The sequence below is a fragment of the Dicentrarchus labrax genome, unplaced genomic scaffold, assembly GCF_905237075.1.
Source record: "Dicentrarchus labrax unplaced genomic scaffold, dlabrax2021, whole genome shotgun sequence".
Classification (NCBI taxonomy): domain Eukaryota; kingdom Metazoa; phylum Chordata; class Actinopteri; family Moronidae; genus Dicentrarchus; species Dicentrarchus labrax.
In genome coordinates, this window is record NW_026136715.1 from 9,188,264 (window position 1) to 9,203,197 (window position 14,934).

At 39.1% G+C, this 14,934-nt stretch overlaps 1 protein-coding gene across 2 annotated transcripts; it reads left to right on the forward strand.

Annotated features, from left to right (window-relative positions):
* The first annotated feature begins 7,715 nt into the window (after positions 1–7,715).
* pcbp2 (poly(rC) binding protein 2) lies at positions 7,716–14,332 on the forward strand. Of its 2 annotated transcripts, none has more exons than XM_051424845.1 (13): positions 7,716–7,880; positions 8,720–8,853; positions 9,022–9,045; positions 9,162–9,194; positions 9,343–9,459; positions 9,559–9,690; positions 9,789–9,917; positions 10,060–10,134; positions 10,412–10,471; positions 10,818–10,890; positions 10,987–11,042; positions 11,173–11,342; positions 13,087–14,332. In XM_051424845.1, exons 2-13 carry the CDS (start codon positions 8,785–8,787, stop codon positions 13,121–13,123), a joined length of 975 nt encoding a protein of 324 aa, XP_051280805.1. In that variant the 5' UTR covers positions 7,716–7,880; positions 8,720–8,784; the 3' UTR covers positions 13,124–14,332. The 2 variants fall into 2 exon arrangements, with proteins under 2 accessions (XP_051280805.1, XP_051280806.1); XM_051424846.1 differs by having other exon boundaries at positions 10,412–10,453.
* The last annotated feature ends 602 nt before the right edge of the window (positions 14,333–14,934 follow it).

Below are 14,934 nucleotides of genomic sequence, written 5' to 3' on the forward strand. Positions count from 1 at the left end.
TAAGATAAAGCTGCTTGACTAACTATCGCTATTACATGTATTCTTCCGGTACTGTATTTTATTTCTCCAGATGGAGAAAAAAAATAGGCATTGCTTTCACAATCCATCCATCATTGACCGTGTACTTGATGTGGTTCATTTAATCCAAATGCTGAAACTATATTCTTCTATGTAACAAAATAAGGGTTTGTAACTGGTTCTTTTCAGCATTGCAACAAAATCATGACACATTGTTGGCAGAGAGAGTGAAAATAGTGGGATAGTCTTTGCTTTGTCTCTGGGCTCCCTGTGTGTACTCAGGCCAGTGAGTAGTGTGTATGATATATAATGAGTGTTTTGGAGGAGGGAGAAAGCTGTTCCACCATCAACTGCCAAACTCTGTTGTGAGCTTGATCAGATCAGTCCATTCTGTCATTGACAATCTGTTTTATGTAACAATTCCCGTATTCAGTACTCGTTCCAGGACTAACAAACTGTTTCTCGGATTACTCAGAAAGCATTACTGCCAGGTGTGTGTGCCTCATTCATTCTCCATATGTCTGATGCTTACAGCTGCTTAATGCAGTAATGATAATGATATGATGATATATGTTGTTCTGGCTTAAGAACAAAGGTTGAGACAGAAGGCATGACATTAAAAACGAGGTCTACAGCCATGTTAGCAGCACTCTGAGGCTGTGAGCTAAATGCTAACAGCTGATGTTTTGCATGTATAATGTTTACCATGTTCACCATCTTAGCATGTTAGCATGTTAACATTTGTTACCAATATCTGTACTTTTGGAGATATTTGGTCATAAGCCAAAGTATTGGAAAATGTATCATTTTGACCTGATGATGGTGTTAGATGATGAGTTTAGGGATCATTAAAGTTATAACAATTCAGCTTGAGGGGGACATAAATGTCTCTGAACCAAATTTCAAGTAAATCCATCAGTTAAAAACCAAAATATGAACCTAATGAAAGGGATGAAAAGTGAGGGAATCACTAAGTCAGCAGGATTCATCTTCTGGGGACCAGGAATGTCTGCACAAACTTTTATGACAGCCCATCTAATAGTTGTTGAGATATTTCAGTTTGGACCCCCCCAAAAAAAGCGATTTTCCAACATCCAGTGATGCCAAGTAGCTAATAAAACTCCTCTAATGATGCTGTCTGAGGGCGAGCGCTGTATTTCAGCCGCCACCAGAGTCTGTTATTAACTGGTCAATCAGTCAATTGTGTGGCCTGTTTTATGCACAAAAAGAAACAATAAAGAACTGAGATCATAATGAAATAAAATACAATACAACTGATTAATCTGTAACAGGGGCGGCAGTGGCTCAGGAGGTGGAAACGAGTCATCCTCTAATCAGAAGGTTGGTGGTTCGATCCCCGGCCTCCTCCGACTGCATGACAAAGTATCTTTGAGCAAGATACTGAACCCCCAAATTGTATGAATGTGTGTGAATGGATCACTTTCCGTTTGTTATGGCCTCTCTATATGAATATGGCTGAATGTGGCATGTAGTGTACACTGCTGAAGACTAGACAGGCACTACATAAGTACAGTCCATTTAACAGCACATATTTTAATAATTTTATGAACATGTCAGTATCTAAACCACTGGTTCTCAAATATTTTTCATTAATGTACCCCCTTTTAAATATTCTTTCAGCCAAGTACCCCCTGACCAGTGCAAAACATTTTTGGTAGAAAAAAAACAGCCTTTATAAAGACGTACAATATAGTGCTGCACCATCAGTGTCTGACTGAAGAAAAATGCTTCATTTCAAATGTTTAGAATCCGTCCAGCAGGTAACTCATTAATTTCTGTGAAGAAAACTGAATAAATCTATTATTTTTAAAGTTCAGATTATTATTTAAGCTATAAACTTAAAACAAATCTCACAGGATAAGGAAACAGTGAAGACCTGAACACCAGTTATATTCACAGAGCCTTCACTATACAGCCTGCATTAGAAACAGCCAAAGAGTTAATGGAACAAAGGCCAAAGCGTCAGGGAGAAGAATATGATGCATATTAAATATATATGATTGTTAAAAATTAAAAACATACATAACACAGAGAATTGTATAGAAAGTGACTAAAAATATTAGGAAAACTTTTCTCTTATGCAGTGTTAGTGCAAGTTATCTGCTCAAAATCCATTCATCTATCATCATATCAGCTGTTCTGTGCTGTTATTGTTGAATTGATTATGAAACATCCATAAAATATGTTAGCGGTCGTCATTTTACTCAATGATAGAGAAAGAGTCCCTTGAGGAAAAGGGTTGGGAACCATGGATCTATACTATTTATCATAAACTCCATAACCTGTCTAAGCTCTGTTCTGAAGACTTTCCCTAAACACACAGAGTCCAGAGAGCATGCCCACTGGCATGCATAACTGGGTTCTTCCTGTGGAGGATTGGCACTAAAATGCAGACTGCTCCTCATGCTCGTGCCCCCAAGATATCACGCCAATTATCTGTCTCTGTGGGAGCAACCTATTTGTGGAAAGATCTTCTTAAAATAAGAGTAGGGAGTCACAGCCGTTCATCCTTTCTGGTTCCTGACTGGACAGTTTACGCAGGCACGTGTCACCTCTCGCTGTGACCCTGCAGGGCCCATCTAACTATGGCGGTGGAAAGGTAGTGACGCTGCAGTCACCGCACAAGCACAAGCTTTTGGTTCTGTTCACACCCCTGCGGAGAGAATTCAGTCCCACTGCGCATCCCTGCGTCTCCATTTTAGTGAGTTAACAGATCTGTACAACTTGCCCACGGCTCTGTCAAACATGAATCCCAACCTTTATTCTGCCACAAACACACACACACACACACACACACACTAACTTTGTCTGTTTTGGATATCTCAACTATTGAATCATGACACCAAAAACTGAAAAAGACACCGTATTTGGAGGTGCATGGTCTTTTTTATCCTCTGTGCTTTTGTTTGCCATCTCTTTTCAATACCTTTGATTATTTAAACAACATATACTTGCTAATTAGGTGACTAATTGGATACCCCTCTCTCTGGCTTTGAGTGTGTCATCAGTTTCCACACTGTAATCCAGATCATTTACTTTAATATGAACACACAATTTAAAGCTGAAGAGAATAAATAGGATTTGGTCTCCCTTTTTAACACTGTAAACAATAGTGTTCCCCACCATATAAAATTGCACTGCCCTCACATGTGCAGCAAATATGTGCTATCAGTGCAGTTAAAGGGGCTCACAATCAAAACACTCACAGGATTCAGCCAAAACAAAAAAAAGTGAGTCCAGATGTGGATCCACACATCTCTGCAAGGAAACACTGCGAGCATTAAACAGGCCATCAAAGACGGTCTGTTCAATGCACAGAGGCAGTGGGATGTCAGGTGCAGCTGACAAGAGGATGTTAGGTGGGCGAGTGGCATTTCATCATACAATCCATGTACAGTAATCAATGACCACTCACCGGTGGAGGGAAGAGGGACAGGGGAGAGAGTGCCAGTGGGCATGTCAGATAAAAGCACTGAAGGAGAATAACAAGGGGGGAACAAGGGGAGGTTGCGTTGAATTTGGCAAAGAAAAGTGGGGGGACGTGTAAAAAGAGCACAAACTGTGGGAAAGATGGTTAGATTAAAGTAAGCAGATGATTATGTAAGCAATTGCTTGACAGGGGGGAGATACACATAAAAGGCCAGGGAGACTGTGCTGATTGGAAAATCTGAAGAGCTTGCACCTCCTCTCTTCTGTATAATCCATCTCTCAGTGATCGCTCTTCAGATCAAAGAAACAGGCATATTTTTTTTACCCTAATTAAACATCTTTTGTTATGACCAAGAAAAAAACTCTTGTTCTTTGTCTTTCACTCCACGTGTTTTTAATTTACCTTCCCTTCAGGGTGGTTTTAGGAAGAACTTAAAACCAACACTGTTCATTCGGTATGTAGGGGATGTACATACAGTAAATGTTTTACCTGTTACTAGAGCGTGACAGTCTCTGGTTGGGGCAAATCTGGTCAGCTATGCTTCTATTTTAAAAACACCACCAGCCTTGTAAGCCTGGCACCATTCAGGCAGCACTGCAGATGGCTTTGTAAAACCAGCTCCAACATCTACTGCCTGGATTCATGTTTGGGGAAAGAATAAAAATAAATAAAATAAACAGGAAGTGCTGAGACAAACTGCTTTCAGAATAGCTGAGCTCAATTTCTTCCAGTGTGGAGGCAATCTATCGAGTTAATTTTGAATCCATGAAACCCAGCCAGACATGATTCATGAGTCATGCATGTAAACAACAGTGTGTAAACCACGCTGTGTAGGACATCAGTTTCTGTCAGAGAATTGGATTTATAAAGGATTAACGATTCAGGAGAATAGAAGATTGGTTACAGACAATAGCCAGCCGTTCTGACCATCGACTAATTGTATTGTGGGTGCTCTGATGTGCACCAGATTAATGAACATGTGCTGGGTGAGTTCAGGCAGAATACTCCGTCAACCAGACCATGAACACATGGTTATAGGGCTATACTGCTCCATTTTATATCTCTTCTGCTCTCCTGGCTTATATGGTGCTTTAATATGATAAAAGCATGATTCTGAGGGTTTTAACTGTACAGTCGACGGATTTGATTCTCTAATTCAAAATAAACACTAGCAGACAATTAAGATCCTCATTTATCCCATCAATCATCTGACAAAACAACAGCCTCACAGAAAACAAAGCAATCCATCACGAAGAGGAAAGTCATCAATCATATTCTTTGTATAAAACAAAAAGGCAAATAATAAAGCTGAAGCTCATTATTTTCAGGTCAAGAGGTGAATTTCCTGAAGTCTACCTTTTGGCCATTGTATCAGCAGATTTTCGAATATAATCAGAGGTAAAAGCCCGGAGGTACAAACATCAGAACAATATTTTTTACCTTTTATTTTAAAATACTGCAGTGGACGTGTCCCCAGATGTTAAGTAAAATCCACTTACACCCATTTTTACAGCCATGTTGAGCAGCTCTTGCTCAATCCAATTACAGACCAACTGTACAGTAAGATAATTAATAGGATTATTACAGCTGTCCTGCTCTGTAACTAAAACAAAGCACTCACACTATCCACTCTATGAAATGTTATGTTTAGGGACGCCGATTCATTTAAAAAAATATTCCTGGGAGTGTGGAAGTTTCTATGAACACTGTTACATTTAAGTTTTATATCTTAAACTGGGTGAAATGCCCTTTTTGATTTTGATTTGTTTTGTGGTTAATGCGACTTGTTTAATACATTTCATTTTTTAATCCATAAGGTCAGGAGGACAACTAACACTGACTCACAGAGTTGTTGTGACATCTGCTGGATTTACAGATAACTGCAGCAGTGTGTTATTAGGGGCAGAGCTCCACAGGATACAGACAACAAAATGTTTAATCTTTTTCTCTCCTCATTAAAAATCCAGAAAGTAAGGATGATTTGAACTAGCTGCTAAATTAAAGTTGTCCTTATAAAAGTTGGTAGGAAAGACTCGAAATGTGTTTTCCCACAATCTTACTGTTTAATGCCCTTTATTTTATTTTATTTTACTTTAATGGACACATTAATGGAAACTATCATATTTTATATTATATATTATTATTATTATATATTATAATGGATTTCTGAGATTCTAGTTATAGAATTATAACAATCTATATGTTGTTGTTGTTGTTGTTGTTGTTGTTGTTGTTGTTGTTGTTGTTGTTGTTTGTGCTTCCACAGTTCATCATCATGTTATATTTCATAGAAAATAATTTTCATATGAACCACAATATTTTTTGGATACATTTTGGAATTTAACTGGCAAATGAATTATGGAAATTACAGCATAGCTATTCAGCTTGAGTAAAACATTCAAGATATTTGCATCAAACAAATGAAACTGCAGTCTTTATTTCCTTCCTTCATTGTTGTTTTAGATGAATTGCTCTCAAGCTGCAGCTACTTATGCTTCAGTCATAGTCATGTGTCTGACTTAAGATAAGATAAGATGAGGTAGACTTTATTGATTCCACACTGGGGAAATTCACTTGTTACAGCAGCTCTATGTAAAACACAGCAGATAGAAAAGAAGAAATACACATCCAATAACAAAATAAAATAGAAAAATACAAGAAGAATTGTGTTCCATGTAGACTATATACAGCATTTTTATACAGATGTGATTTAAGTTAAAATAGAATATTGCACAGGTTACAGAAGGAGGAAGTGGCATGTTGTAAAAAATAATATAAGTAGACTTTAGTGCAAAGTCATAAAAGCACTTAATTAGAGTGTTATATGTATGTATAAAATATGTTACATCGTTTTGGCAGTAGTTTTAGAAAGGATCAAAAACAGTTTTGGTGGGAAAAGTTTTCACATTATTTAACTTAATAAATAAAATTGTTTTGGTCCTACAAAAACAATAATGATAATCATAATTATGAATTTAAACACTGAGAGTGTTTAGTTGAGATCACAGAGTACCTAAAAAATCAGACATCATTCAGAAAGAACGTGATAGTTGTCTTCATCATTCTGAAACAACAACACAACAAATGTTCAGGATGATTTTTTCACTCCTTCCACTTAAAAAGAGGCAAAAACTGTCTGATGTTATTATTCTTAAGTTACATAACAGAGGTTGGGTGAGGACTTTGGTGTAAACAGCATTACTAATTTAAAGGCCTATTTTTGTTTAAGTATGCTGGAGTAGAGTTCACAGAATGAATCACACCCCGACTGATATAACGGTCGGTAGTGGCCAATCATGGACCATTGGTATCATATCATATCTACTCAAGCTCAACAATTCACTAAATCGGTGGCCATGTTGGTAATCTGAGAATTTTGCCCTCTAAAATCGATATCAGTCTCTAAAATCCCATATCGGATGGTCTCTAGAATGAATGTTTAGCTGACAAATCTGCTACGTGAATCCATGCCATAATACTGTAATAGATGGTGATATTTCCCCAGTAATAGAAATCTGTACTCTGGTCCCATCAGAGAGACTGAGGGGAAATATACTAGTTATTTTTAGTTATTTTAAAGATCCAGTGTGTAGGAATGCGGACGGAATTTGAGTAACATGGTTGAACAGGGCGGACTCCATTGGAAGGTGAAATTTACCCAGAATTATCAGCAACATCAACAAATACATCAAACTGTACAATAATAAAACTCTATCTATTTGTCCAAAACACTAGGGATCGCCAAAGCTTCATGGGGGGGTCACGAGGCCTTCTTGATTTTAAAGCGTGAAAGAAAACGAATTGAAAATGTACACAGTGGGCCTATATGTGAGCATTCGATTCATTTATGTAAAGAAAAGGAAATTGTTAAGGAAACTGTCTAAGTGAACAAGCACCAGAGACAAGAAAATGCTGAATTTGAGTCTATTAAGTCTGTATGATTGTTAAAAATGACAAAAAAAATACATAATACAGACAGATAATTGTATAAAAAGTTCCCTAAAAATACAAAATCTGCTCAAAATTCATCTCCTTTCACACACACTGCTCACAATTTAGGTTCATTGTCCAGTTTTAAACATAAAATATAAGACACATAGTCAGAAAACGCTGGTAAACCACTGCTCTTTATAAATTAAATGACAGCATAACACAGTGAGCGTTTCAACCATCCGCCATGGCAGCGCTCCGGGGCGGGCGGGGTTGACCCAGAGAGAGAGGGGCGGGGCAGCGGAGAGGTCAAAGTTGAATTCATTTTGTCTTTTGTGCCAAGCAGAAGAGTGGAGTCCGATCGAACAGCGGCGTCTCTTCCCTCTTCCCCGGATCCTTTTAAAACTCCCTCCCGAACCTCTCCCCCTTCCACCCTTGCCACCCTACCCACCCCCTGAACACTCTTCAAGGGACGGTTCGGGTAAGACCCTCCGCCGCACGGGCTTTTTTTTTTAATGTTTTCTTTTCCCTCCACAGTGAAGGACGGGTGGGGGGGGTGGGGGGGTAACTCGCGGTTGCCTCACTGCGCTCCGTAGGCCGCGGGGATCCGGCTATTGCCTGGATTTGGACGATGCTAACACTAGCGACCTGGACGGAAAATTGGCGAGCTGTGTTTAACTTGGTGGCTGTGTGTTGTTTGCTGCTGTATTTAACCCGCTGCGGGGCTTCACATCCCGGTGGTCGAGTTATTTCTGTGTGTTTTGATTGTAGGAAGTTAGGGGAGAAATGTTACGATGCTAACTCACCGATCCTCGGTTGCGTGACTAGCTGTGATGCTACCTTCTGAAACCGGATTTTTTTTTTGCGGTGTTAACATTAACCTACGGGCTTTATGTTGCAGCCACCGGTGCGCACACCACATGAAGTTGATGTAAATACACAGGCAGCGTTTTGTGGGCTGTTTGCATTTAGGCCCTGACGAGATACAGCGTCAACCTATGTCGCCACAGCTGTTCAATCGCCAGGAATTAGTCGCCGCCGCAAGGGGAGACAGTGGGTCATTGTGCTAACGTGAATGAGTGGACCGGGGCCAGTCTAATGTGAATTACTGGACTGAAACGTCTCATTCTTTCAGAGTGGCTAGTTAACGTTATTAAAGTACAGTACGAGCTCAAGTCTGCAAGATGTTAACTGCCTGCATCACTTCATTGATCTGCACTGACAGCAGCTTGTTTTATTTGTTGTTTTTTTTAGTAAACAAGGCTTTCTACTGAGATGTCCTAATAGTTTCCAGTAACTACTTTGTCCCCTCTATTGCAGACATTCAGCCAGTGACCAAAGACCCACTTTGTTGGCCAGTTTAGCGTGTCGATTCAGCTGCAGCAATGGACTCAAGTCTGGTCGAAGGAGGACTTAATGTCACCTTAACCATCAGGTTACTCATGCATGGGAAGGTGAGTGTGATGGGTTTTAAAATCTGAAGTCGCTCCTCTGTTTTAATCAGGGTTATGTCCCACTGTAGCTTCAGAGTGAAACCAAAACAAACCATCAGTGTCTCCTCTGCCAGTGACCTGGAAGAATATATGTGTTGCTTTAACGTGTGTTTTTATTCTCTTCTGTAGGAGGTTGGAAGCATCATTGGCAAGGTGAGTTGTGTTTACAGCCAGAATGATGCTATCTACATCTTGCCCCCCTTCCCCTTCCCCTTCCCTCCCCTCGGTGTGTTTTGTAATTATTGTGTATTTGTGCTTTTCTTTTACAGAAAGGAGAGTCAGTTAAGAAGATGAGAGAGGAGGTAAGGTGCCTTCTTTTTTAAAATGAAACAACTATGTGGGAAAAACAAGAAGAAACATGTTCATAATCTTAGTGACACTGACTCATGCATCATATGATAATGCTGTGACTGATTGGATATTTCCTGTTTTGTTCCCCTGTCTGTGCAGAGTGGCGCTCGCATCAACATCTCGGAGGGGAACTGTCCGGAGAGGATCATTACCCTCGCGGGACCCACCACCTCCATTTTTAAAGCCTTCTCTATGATCATTGAGAAACTGGAGGAGGTTAGTTTTATGTGTTTGTTGCACGTTAGAGCTGAAGAATCAACACTTTAAAAAAAAAACATTTTCTAAGTCCTGTTTGTTGTGTCTTCTTCCCTCCAGGACATTAGCACCTCAATGACTAACAGTACGGCCACCAGCAAACCACCGGTCACCATGCGCCTTGTTGTGCCTGCCAGCCAGTGCGGCTCACTCATTGGCAAAGGTGGCTGCAAGATCAAGGAAATCAGAGAGGTTAGTCATCACATTTCTTTTTCTTTTGTGAGGTTTGAAACCTTTTGTCTTGTATCTCGTCTGTGTCGTAACTCTTGTTTTTGGGTGTGTCGTTGCAGTCAGCAGGAGCTCAGGTACAAGTAGCAGGGGACATGTTGCCCAACTCAACAGAGCGTGCCATCACCGTTGCAGGGACCCCACAGTCCATTATTGAGTGTGTCAAGCAGATCTGTGTCGTCATGCTTGAGGTACGAACCCTGTTTATTTTACGATGCTGCTTCTACTCTTTTTGGTTAAATTTGTGATGCCTGTTGTTGATTGTTTATTATTGTTTGTGTTTTTGTTGCTGTTACTTCAGTAGCCAATGGTGGATATTTCTGTTTTTCTCAGTCTCCACCAAAGGGAGTGACCATCCCGTATAGACCCAAACCCTCAGGCTCTCCTGTCATCTTTGCAGGTGGTCAGGTAAATAACGTTTAAAACATTTGTTTGTTTGTTCCTCTAGATGTGTCACTGGTTCTATTTGCACAGGCGGTTTCTAATGCTTTTTTAGGGGGGTGAGTATGTTCTGGGCCAATTCTAACCAAAGGAATTTAATTATACGGGCTATCATTCTAGTTACGGGTGTGCTGTCTGTAGCTCTGTTCTTGTGGCACACCAAGGACAGACGACTGATGGATATTGGAGCACACTGTGTGTGTGACACTGCCACACCCTCCTAAGTGCTGTTCTCTCCTTGCAGGCATACGCTGTCCAAGGGCAGCACGCCATTCCACAGCCTGATGTAAGTGAAGGGCCCTCTGTAAGTGATCCAATATATTTGCAACTTCGGTCCTGGGAAGCCATGCCACCTTCTTATTTCATCCCTCTGACTCTTTTTTTTTTTCCAACCACCACTGCCTGATGCATACATCTATATATATTTAAAGATAATATTTCAGTTTGAATGATATATTTTCTTTTAACCTTTTTAAACTAAATCACAAGTTCCATGTCCCATTTCACGTTTTCCTCTCATTATCACAATAACCACTTACAAAAGGGAAATAATTGCAAAATTTTCAGCTTTGGAACGGTCTTCTAGATTTTTCTTCACTCATAATGTTTGTTTTTTGCTCTCCACGTTCTTTCCTCCGTTGTTTCAATAGCTCACCAAACTTCACCAGCTGGCCATGCAGCAGAGCCCCTTCCCCATTGCACATAGCAACCAGGGCTTCCAGGGTAGGTGGACAGATTGAAAGCAGGAATGCGATTGCTGTAGATTTGTAATAATCCACCTAGTCAACACACTCATGGGCTTTCTTTACATTTCTTCAGCTGGGATGGATGCCTCTGCACAAACTGGCTCTCACGAGCTGACCATTCCAAACGATGTAAGTCGCTTTTATCTCCTCTTTTTTCTGCCTGTTTACTGTTCCTGTGAGAATTATTTAGCTTATTTTCTTGCTGTTTGTGTCTTTCCTGATGTGTTCTCACGGTCATTCTTTCTTTCTTCTTCCTCAGCTCATTGGCTGCATCATTGGCCGTCAGGGTGCAAAGATCAATGAGATCCGTCAGATGTCAGGGGCCCAGATCAAGATTGCCAACCCTGTGGAGGGCTCTACTGACAGACAGGTCACCATCACTGGCTCCCATGCTAGTATCAGCCTGGCTGAGTACCTGATCAATGCCCGGTAAGAGGCTTTATGCTAGTGCAACACATCCATCACAGAGCAGCAAGTTGACAACAACACAGCAGTGTTTTCTGTTTAATACTTTACTTTGTGTCTGAAATGGTAAAACTCCCCAGAGAGCAGTTTGTCAGCGTCGATGTGATTGTAGGAAATGTTTATATGGGTTTGATGTTTACACGTCAATAACATTATAATAAGCTTATTTTTCTGAGGCAAATACTTTGTGAAGCACCCTCGTGGTTAATAATGATAATAGTAATGCGATTAAAGAATTGGTCAATATTTACCAAACGCTTTATTTGCTATTACTTTAAGTAGACTTCCTCTTTATCCTGGGTTTGATTAGAATGTTTTATGGCCATTATTTAATATAATCATTTATTTTACTAGTGAAGTGTCCATTCGGGGCGTGTTGTTTGGCAGTGGGCTGATTGCTCAGTTCCCGGTATAGCTGCTTGAACTGCTCATCTGATCGACTTCACACTCGACGTTGCACTTACTTGGGTCCTCAGCAAGACGCCTGTGAAGTGTAAAGTCGATCAGATCAACGGTTGTTGAGAAAATAAGAGACTTTATAATTTTTCTTCTTTTTTGATATATATTATACTGACTGATTAGAGTGGCAATAGGTTTATTGTTAGGTTCCCCTTTAGCAGCAGCATTAACATTAGCTGTTCTCTCTGTGGTCCACCACACACATACACACACTGTAACCACATAAACAGTGTATTAATTAATGTATTTATTATTAACTGAGCATTGGCCTGGTCAGTTTTTACAGACAGGAAGTCCCATTAAGATGTTATAAAAATTTCAGTAGGAAGAATAATAGAATATTGCTCATGCTCCTCGCTTATCACCTCATTCCTTTCCGGCCTCATCTTTTGTTATTTATTTATGGTTTATTTAATAGGGACAGAGACAGTGAACATAGGCAAGCTGTCAGCTTATCCGAGTAGTATCATAGTGCAACAACCGTCCCTAGAAGGGCTTTTATGAAAATAAGGTTAAAAGAGGAAGGTACAGTTATTGTCAAATTGCAGACGGTAGTTTGTAAAAGTAAAAAGTAAATATTCTGAAGGAAAGTTATGTTTTACCGAACTCAAACGGTACGCTGCGCTGATAAAACTTAAAAACAAGAAACAGCTTATTCACCCAGCATAAAGATAATTGTATTAACATACATTTTTTCCTGCCTGTGAAATAAATGATCGTCTCCTAATTAGGCACCGAGGCGTTAAAAACATGTCTGTCCAAGTTTGTTTCAACCTGACTTAAGATTTTATGACAGTATACTTCAAACTAATTGGATTCTTGATTGGCTGTCTGGATAGATTTTCTACACTATCAAAGAGGGGATTGACTGGGTGATTGAGAAGATGGGAGAGAAATACAGTGTGAGGGTTTTTTTTTTTTTTTTTTTTTTAAGAAGAGAAACCTAAGAGAGGGAAGTGCTGAGAAATACATTGTGAAGAGGAAGAGGGTAAAGGAGGAAGGGAAATGAGAAGCAAGACAAGATACAGGCAAAGACACACATGACAATATACAGTGTTTAGACATTAGAGGAGGAGTTTTAACACAGATTGAGTATTTTTCAAATTATTATTGTTGTTTGTTGCATCATTTCAAATCTAGAAAAACGCATCAATCAAGTGTCACCATTTGAACATTTAAAGTTGCCATTTAAGTGTTTTTAAATCCAATATTAAGTTGAATTCTCTCTGTTTTCCGTCGTGCTCCTCAGGCTGTCTTCTGAAGCTACTGGACTCGCAGCCAACTGACATGGAGGATCTTCATCAGCACCTAATGTAACCCCTCCCCCTACTTTTTACCAAGAGGTCCCTTATTGAACTTAATGCAAAAACCAAGTACTATAAACTCACTGTTTTCTCCTCTGCTTTGGTTTTAAAAAAAAACCTTCTCAGTTGTAATTACACCATCATCATGATATTGGTATTTTATTTATTTATTATGTTTTTAAATTCCCTTTGCATATAGTTTTTAAAGACTTCCTTCTGTTGTATTTTTTTCCTCTTATTTTACTGTATATCTGTATGATCTTCTTGATATAGGTAAAAAGTTTTAGAAAAATCTGAAAAGGCATAAATAATGTTTTTCTTATGTCAGATTTTTCTTAGAAAATGTAAAAATGAAGAAAAAAAAGACACACAATAACATTATAGATGGACTGTTCTCTCCCTTCCTTTTTAAATATCTATTTATTTTATTTAATACACAGCTCCTTGTAAGAGTAGAATTCATTGATATTTGCCATCTTCATTTTGAAGCTGTACTTCCTGAATGAGGCATTGTGGGTTTAACGGGTTTCAGTGGGTGTGTATGATCTCCAGTTGAAGATTTTATGCAGGAAAAAACCTTTTTAGTCTGAAGGTAATTTATCCCTTGAGTGCGGGTTCAAAGGAGAATTTTAAGCTACATTGTGTCTCACCTCTAATTTGCTGAGTAATTGTTTTGTGTCATTCCTGTGTTTCCATCCGTTTTATTTCTCGATCAGGACTTTTGAGCATTGTTGTGTATTGGATTCTGATAAGGGTGGGTGGGCCTTGGTCACCAGGAATGGGCCTGAATGAGAGGAAAATATTTTCTTTTCTCTGAAATTACTAAGACCATAGTAATGACGATGATGATGATAATAACATTGAAATGTTTGTTTTAAATAGAGAAAATATTTTTTTTAACTGCAGGGCTGGGGAATGCTGCAAGGGGCAAAACTACAAGACATATTGGTCTTTATAAGTATATTATGCTGAGGTATTAAATTATGATTAACTAGAAGGAGAATTATAGAATTAACACTAGTTTCCTGCTATCCTTTTTTGCCTGGGTCAGATTTTATTTTTTATTATTCTTTGCAGGATGAAGAAACTCACGTTTTTGTGCACGTTTTCAAACTATTGTAGATCTGGGTGCAATTAAATTGTTGAAGAAATGAAATGCAGAAATAAAAAAGATGTGAAATGCTTAAACAATTCTTTGTCATTCTTATGTTGTAATGTTTATTTTTTTATAAAGGCAGCTGACAAAATGACTTGATTATCAAGATCAGATTTAATAATAATCCAAAAACATGATCCTGTCTCTGTGTCTTTCTTAAGGTGACATAAAGGTGTGAAAGGCTAAACTTAAAGATCCCCTCCAGACATGTATTAAATGTACAATATGTAATGTCTCTCACATTAAAACAACAAAAGACAAAGTTGGGACAACATCGTGAAGTAGTGTGGTAGTAACTTCTCCCGGTGAGGATTCCTTCAATGTTCATCGTTCAGGAAACAAACAATCCCAGTTATTAAAAACTTAAAAGTCTATTTCTCCTACACTGTTTCGTGGACAAAGATCATCCTGGAGGGCCCGACAGTAGAGCCGCTGCTAAAGTTAGCTCAGCTTGTTTCTCTGGTTAAAATATATAGTTAAAGACTGGTTAAAATGTGGCTTAAAACTGAATAAAAAGTCACTTAAAGACAGCTTCAGGCACACAACAACGCTGACGCATGTACAAAGGGAATATGACGCCATTGACAAGCAACTGGTGAAACTCAGTCCATTCTCAGTGTCTGTGCATTGGTGGCTT